At 32.0% G+C, this 7,394-nt stretch overlaps 2 protein-coding genes across 2 annotated transcripts; one reads left to right on the forward strand and one right to left on the reverse strand.

Annotated features, from left to right (window-relative positions):
* The first annotated feature begins 838 nt into the window (after positions 1-838).
* Positions 839-1,829, forward strand: LOC111992569 (F-box protein CPR1-like). Its single transcript, XM_065774717.1, has 2 exons — positions 839-1,649; positions 1,696-1,829. The coding sequence occupies exons 1-2, from the start codon at positions 839-841 to the stop codon at positions 1,827-1,829; spliced, it is 945 nt and encodes a 314-aa protein (XP_065630789.1).
* A 4,733-nt stretch (positions 1,830-6,562) lies between these two features.
* LOC136068064 (uncharacterized) lies at positions 6,563-7,147 on the reverse strand. Its single transcript, XM_065774718.1, has 2 exons — positions 6,890-7,147; positions 6,563-6,793 (listed from the first exon to the last, which is right to left on the reverse strand). Exons 1-2 carry the CDS (start codon positions 7,145-7,147, stop codon positions 6,563-6,565), a joined length of 489 nt encoding a protein of 162 aa, XP_065630790.1.
* Positions 7,148-7,394: the final 247 nt, after the last annotated feature.

Below are 7,394 nucleotides of genomic sequence, written 5' to 3' on the forward strand. Positions count from 1 at the left end.
CTTTATATGTCATCTTTATCTCATCAGCATTAATTAATTACTATGATAATGCACCTGGCAACCCATCGTATTCTCTGTATAAACAAAGGCCAACCCCTTAAAACTTTCGTCTCCCATCGTATTCCTAAAAACATAGAAGGCAGAGAGAGAGAGAGAGAGAGAGAGAGAGAGAGATTATCCTTCATTTTCTGTCACCACCAAAAATCTCACTGCAAATTCCCCCTGTTAACACTCAAAATAATACCCCAGAAAAACTTTCCCAGCAAAAATCAAGGGCAGAGGAGCAAAAACCAGAAAAAGAACCAAACTCAAGGGTAAATCCAAAATCCCTCTACATTTTTCTTTTCTTTTTTGGTTCCTGTTTCTTAAATTACATCACACACACACGCACGCTTTGGTTCCTCAGACCAAAGAATTTCGATAGGCATGAGGCTGCTGTTTGGCACTCTGGCTAAGTGGGTTGGATCAGTCCGACCTGTAAAAAATTTGAACCATTACCCAATCGGCCCCCATAGTTCTTAGACCCAACCCCCTAAGGTCTTATCTTAATTCGAAATGTTCTTTTTGATTTTTGGGTGAGTTGTGTACAACAGAATAAAACGAATAGATCATACTTTCAACTTTGTTACATAGGTGTGTGAGTTGCGTACTTTCTAGTTACCAGAAAATAATTTCTTCCTAAAATATTATATATATTTAATTTTCTTCCTCTATTCGTCTAAAATCTAAACAAAAATGCTCAATCCTTTCATCCAAGACCAAACAGTTTCTCATCTCTGTGTTTGTTGATCATTCATTTTCCTCTGTGTGTAACCCAGGAAATTAAGGAAGAAAAGCAATGTTTACAACTAATGAAGTACTGCCTGAAGACTTGGTTATACAAATTCTGCTATGGTTGCCGGTGGTGTCTTTATTGCGATTCAAGTGTATCTGTAAATCATGGTGTGCTCTCATTAATGGCCAAAACTTCATCAATAAGCACCTTCTCCACAATCAGACCACCTCTAACAAGAACAGGAACGCAGGTTTCCTCCTTATCCAACGCCAAAAATCTTCCAATGATCATGTTTTCTCCAAGCTTCAATATGAATCTCTTGAAATATTGTCAACACAAGCTGTTCCTTCACAGTATTTTGGTATTCCTAACCATGCAGCTATTAACATAGTGAGCTCAATTAATGGTCTCGTTTGTCTGGATCTCAATGTTTGTGGCTTAGATATTGTTCTATGGAATCCAGCAACAAATGAAACAAAAGTTGTTCCCAAGTCCGGTATATCCTACCCCCAAGGTAGAGCCTTAAGTAGAGATATTGGGTTTGGTTTTGACTTCAAAACTAATGACTACAAGGTGGTCAACCTGTTAGAAATCTATGACCCAGATCCTGAATTGTATTTCTATGATTTAAATTTTTTTTATGCAGCTGAGGTATATTGCTTAAGTACTGGTTCATGGAGAACAGTTAGTACTTCTGCGCCCGGTTATTTTATAGACTGTGGTTATTACAGGACATACACGAAAGGGATGTTTTCTTGGAGTGCAAGTATTGGTGATTATCCTGATTTCTTTCCAGGCATTTTATCATTTGATATGAGCAATGAGGTATTCCTAACAACAACATTACCAGATGGTGATTTGGAGGATCCCAATGGTACTTGGAGAATTTTTTTTTGTGCTTAATGAATTGGTTTCTCTAGTTACTTTTGGTAAAGATAGAGAACGATTGGAGAATTGTTTTTATATTTGGTCACTGCTTGAATTTGGTGTTAAGGAGTCTTGGACTAAGCTATTCACTATTGGACCTCTTATGGGAATTGAAAAGCCACTATGATTTTGGAAGAATGAAAGCTTGTTTTTGAGAAATAACGAGGGGCAATTGCTCTTGTATGATCCCTCGGCCCAAAAAATTACTAATCTTGAAGTTGATGGACGACTGATGCAGATGATTACTTATGTTGAGAGCCTAATTTCTCTCAGAGGAGGAAATGATCTTGAAGAACAAGACAATTCATAAAAATGATTTAATACTCATCTATATCTCAGCAATAAGTGTTTGCAAGCAACATGCATGATTGTTTACCATATTTTTCTAATAAAGTATTAATGTTTCCAAGTGATGTCTTTCTTTTCTTTTCTTTTCTTTTCTTTTTGGGGGAAGTGATGTGTTTTTCGATTGGTATTTAATATCCTTATTTTTATTGAAATAACCAACAGCCATAAGCAAAGGGAAAATAATTTTATGATTAAGATAGCATATATGAAAAAAGAGAGTTATTGACAGAATTTTTTCTAATACAGTACTTTTCCAATTTATATTGCCTCATCTCTTCCAAAAAACAATGTAATTATTCTACCTCATTACACAAATTATGTTCCAACAACCAAATCAAGGTATTTCTTTTTAACGTCCTATCCTCGTGTGCCTCTACTATTTTATAGTTTATCAAAAATCAAGAAATATTTAGGGTCCGTTTGAATACAACTGAAAACTGAAAACACTGTAGCAAAATAATTTTTAAATGTGTAAATAGTATCGTGGGACCTATTTTTAATGAAAAAGTTGCTGAAAAGTGAAATTTGTGGGTTCGTGAATAGTAAAATTTATGTTAAAAAGTCAAATGTTGCGGCTACTGTTCAATGAACAGTAATCGCAACAGTAATGAATAGTACACAAAAACCGTGGGAAAGCTGAAAAGTAAAAAAAAAAAAAGAAAAAGAAAAACTCAAACGCGTTTGGGAAGCGCAAAATGCGCTTCCCAAATGCACACTTAGCATCAAAATCATTTTTAAAAGAGGGAAAAAGGAAAGAAAAGAAAAGGAATTTGCACTTGAATCATTAATTAGTCTAAAAAAAAAAAAAAAAAAAAATCAAATAGGCGGCAAGCAAAACCACCAAAATGCACATGTTCAAAACACCTAAACACGCCATTCGAAAGTACAACCAAGAACAAAGGGGAAATAAAGTGATAAAAGAGGAAAATGTTAATGGTTTTGAGGAAGATGTTTGTATCAAATTATAAAATAAAATAAAAAATAGAAAGCTACACCATTTGCCAAGAGTTGAATATGAGGAATATGCGTGCTTTATTTAAGCATCATTCTTCTCATATGCTTGTTCTTTTCATAAGATATCATATTATTATTTGTAATTTATTCATAATATAAATAGTTCCTTTTGAAAAAAAGTTATATATAAATTTCAACAATAAAAGATTGGTGAATCTAATTTTTATAAACTTATAAAAGAAATCATTTTATCTAAGTAGTTCAAATAATATAATTTCCACTATGATTTATTTATTAATTATTAAAATAGTTTTGTAAAGTTACAAACATTTTAGTCATAGACTCTTAGAATTTATTATATGAAAATGAATAATTTAATTAATTAATTCGTGAACAAATTTAAGCATGTTCAACTATAAATAAGTCAAGCTTAAATACGCGAGCTACTTTGTTGAAGATCTCGATCTCATCTAAACTCATGTTTGAAATAAGATGAAATGAATAATCCTAAATTTATAATACTTGGCAGGTTAACAACCTAACAAATTTTGATTGATGGAATTAATACTTGTTATCTATCATATTGTTTTTTGCCATTTGTGTTAGTCTTTTTATTGTTATAAATTTAGCCAAACTAGTTAACTTTTTGAAAATAAGCTAATTTTTAATTTTTTGTTACAGGTTTAGTATAAAAGCTATTAATGCTATGTTTGTTTCGAAGTAAAATATTTTCAAATGTAAAATATTTTACTGAAAAAATTTTCATTTTACGGTGTTTGGTTGTCTATGTGAAAATGGAAAAAAAATGTAAAATGAAACAAATTTCTTAATCTCACAACCATCAAATCCAAGGAACCACCACTAGATCAGTAAAAACCAACCCACCACCAATACATGAATCACTGGGGAATAGGAACTCTCTAATAGGGGTGGCAATTTTTATTCTTCAAAATTACGTGTGCAATTGTGTTTACTAGGGTTTGTTTATGGAAGTATTTTTGGGATTTTGTTATTAGTTAGGCTTTTTATACATTGCACAAAGGAATATTCTTAAAATGAATAGATTCTAGTAAGTTTAATGGAGGGTAATAAAATGAGAGTATTTACTTATTTCTAAAATATGGGAGAGGACATTATTTGGTTTCAAAATTATGAGAAAATTTGTGAATTACCTCTCAAACCTAAAGAGGGGACAAATGCATTTTTTTCCTTTTAAAAATTATGAGATGCATTACGAGATTAATATGGTAGAGTAGTAGTTGGGACAATGTTGTTTTCAATACTCCCAAAATAAAGAAGGCTAGTCACTAACTTTATTGATCCCACTCTTATTTTTTGTGAGAATCAAGGAGTGACCATTTTTCTTAGGATTGTTAAAAAAAACCATATAGGACGAACTAATCAACTAGATTGGACCAAAAATCAAGCTTGGTTTGATTTTCTGATGGAGTCGGTATGATTGGTCCTCAATTTTAAAATTCTTGGGTTTTTGTCCCGGTTCTAGATTTGCAAAAAAATAGAATGGAGTAGACTGAGTAGGCCAAACTTGATAATATATAATTTTATTTTATTTTATTTTATTTTTTGTATTTGATTTATATTTTTAAAAACCATAATAACCATATTTTTATCTTCTTAAAAAAATTAATAAAATGCTAAGATTAAAACTGTTGTAATAAACGATTATTACCATAGAATAATACCATATAGATTCTAACTAGGATGTGTAAAATTTAAAATATTAATAGTGAAAGTAAATTTTGTTCAAAAGATTGTTAATGGCTAATTGGTGACAATATGCATGTTCCTTTGAATTGAGGTGTCTTGTTAAATCAAAATATGACCAAGTTTAGTCATTTATTTCATGGGCATTTCAAATCAAAATGGAATGCAAACTAATTCTTTAATCATATGCGCATTTTACATTAAGTTAAAATCAATAGGATCCATTTGTTAATAGATTTTGACACTTTGTAATTGGTGATCATGGATGAGTTGCTAGTACTTTTCTTAATTGAATGGTTGTTTCGATGTGCAAGTTACATTTATACTAAAAATAGAATTTAGAATTTGTTTAAGAAGTAATGCCATAGTCAATAAACAATGTTGACATCAATCATATTATGTTCTTGCTTGGCATGATGTATATATATGATATTTATATATGTCATCGATCATGATGTACTACTTCAAAACTAGACTTTCAATTGGCTCACATGCCAATATGCCATGAAATATTTTTCATTTTATTTAATTAATTAATTTACAATACTTTTGTTGCGTAGTACGTACAGCCACCTAGAAAAGAAAAGAATAAGAAAATTCCAAGTCACGTTTTTTATAGTCTAAAATTTACAAACAATTAGTTCAAGACAACCAAATTCAACATATAAGACAAGAATTTTTATAACATTTTTTTCCCTGGTTTGTTCCTTTTAATTTCAACAATCTCACATACCGAATTCTGATCAAGTTCTCAGTAGACTGGAAAATGTTGATATTGCCAAATTATTGCTAGAGCATCCTTGATTGGGTCAATTTTTTTAATACTAGAGATATTTACGAAAGAATAAAAATTGGGGCATTTTAGGAGCTCTTGTATTTGGTTGACCATGCATTTCTACGTTCTCAGTCTTCCATATATGGTATATCATTAATCCAGGTTGGCTCTAGACTTAGGCTACCTAGCAGATCGAGGCGTAAGACCCCCCTCCTTCAAAAATTTTACACAAAGCTTTTATGGCCACCTTTTAGAGAGAGAGAGAGAGAGAGAGAGATGAAAAATTATGATATAAAATTTTAAATAACAATTATTTAATTGATTTTTAAACATTAAAAAGTCTCTCTTAAATTAACCCTTAAGTTCTCAAACTAGACGTGTCAAATACTCCATTCTTCATGTGGAATTACACTTTTTACATAAAATTAATAAGGTGACCACCAAGCTATAGTCAAAGGGAAAATTTCTCTGCCAATTGGTAAAAACTTTGAAGTCCCCTTTATTGTTGAGTTTTTCAAATAACTTGAGATATATGAATAATGTAAAAATTAAAGCCGATCAACACGTGAAAAGACAAGAAACTGATATGGATTTTTAGTGGGGGAGAAAAAAAAAACCAAAATTAACCGCTAATTAATAATTTCATTCATATATAAAAGAGACATTACACTGATAAAATTGAAAAAGATAAAAAAAAGAGAGAGACATTACAAGTAGGATCCCTCATATAGGAGATATTTATTCTTATACTTAGTCTCACTCTTTCCAGTTGACACTAAGGCCGAGGGTAGTCAATTGGATTAATACACCCTTTCTGAACCACTGGGCAATCCATCGGCACGTTGGTTATTTTGTTGAAGCAAAGATATATTTGGAACAATTGGAGAGTTCCAGTTCTGTTCCTGTTGCATTGCACGGTGGGCCAAAATCCAGTTGATGCATGAATTGTGGTTCGAACGGCTCCGACAGTGGTTGGGTTACCACATAAAAGGGTTTCGGGAAACTTAAGTTAGTTTTTATTCAGTAAAATATATAAATTATAAAAATGTTAGCAAGAATTAAATTATCTTTATACAAACAAAATATAAAGAACCTGCTGCTGATAGTATGCTATACAAGTCAGTAGAAGTCGCCACGCTAAGAGCTGTTACAAAATATGTTAACTGATCTGAGTAAAATGGATCCACGCATGACCCATGTTTCTGATATTCATGCCCCCAAAAATCTTCATTTGGACCGTACATGTTTGGCCAATATAGTATTAAATTATTCCTAACAGCATCAGGTATCTGCCAAAATAATAAAAAATAACAAATAAGTAGAACTCCAGTATAATATTATTTGCCCTTTAACTAAAAATAAAAAGAAGCAGAAGATTACAGTACCGAAGCATTATTAAATTGTGTACTTTGGGGGTATAGTCCGCAGTCATCAAGAGGTGGAAAATGATACCGTTGAGGCCATAGGCCATGCACGGTGAAAGCAGGGAAAGTTGGTTTTGTACATGGAATCCTGCCGTTGCAGACCGACTTTGCCCATTGGAAGACCAAGGAGTAGTAGTCGTAAGGGAGAGGTAAGGGGTTTGGTGGTTGGGAACTGGCTCTGACCACCAGAGCTGCTAGGAACAAGAGAAGGAGATTCATTTTCATTTTTGGTTGTGGAGAATGAGAATGAGACGGGTTTGGAGAATGAGAATGAGAATGAGGCAGGTAGGGCTTTATATAGAAGTTAAGATGCATATAGAAAAACTAACAAATTAATTGATAGTAGAAAATTAAAGGGGAAAAACTAATGAATTTATAAGTAAATAATAAATTGCAACCATCAAATTTATCAGCCAAATAAGCACAATAACACATATACAAATGCATATTTCAATTACCACTACAT

Source organism: Quercus suber, unplaced genomic scaffold (assembly GCF_002906115.3).
Source record: "Quercus suber isolate HL8 unplaced genomic scaffold, Cork oak 2.0 scaffold_97, whole genome shotgun sequence".
NCBI lineage: Eukaryota > Viridiplantae > Streptophyta > Magnoliopsida > Fagales > Fagaceae > Quercus > Quercus suber.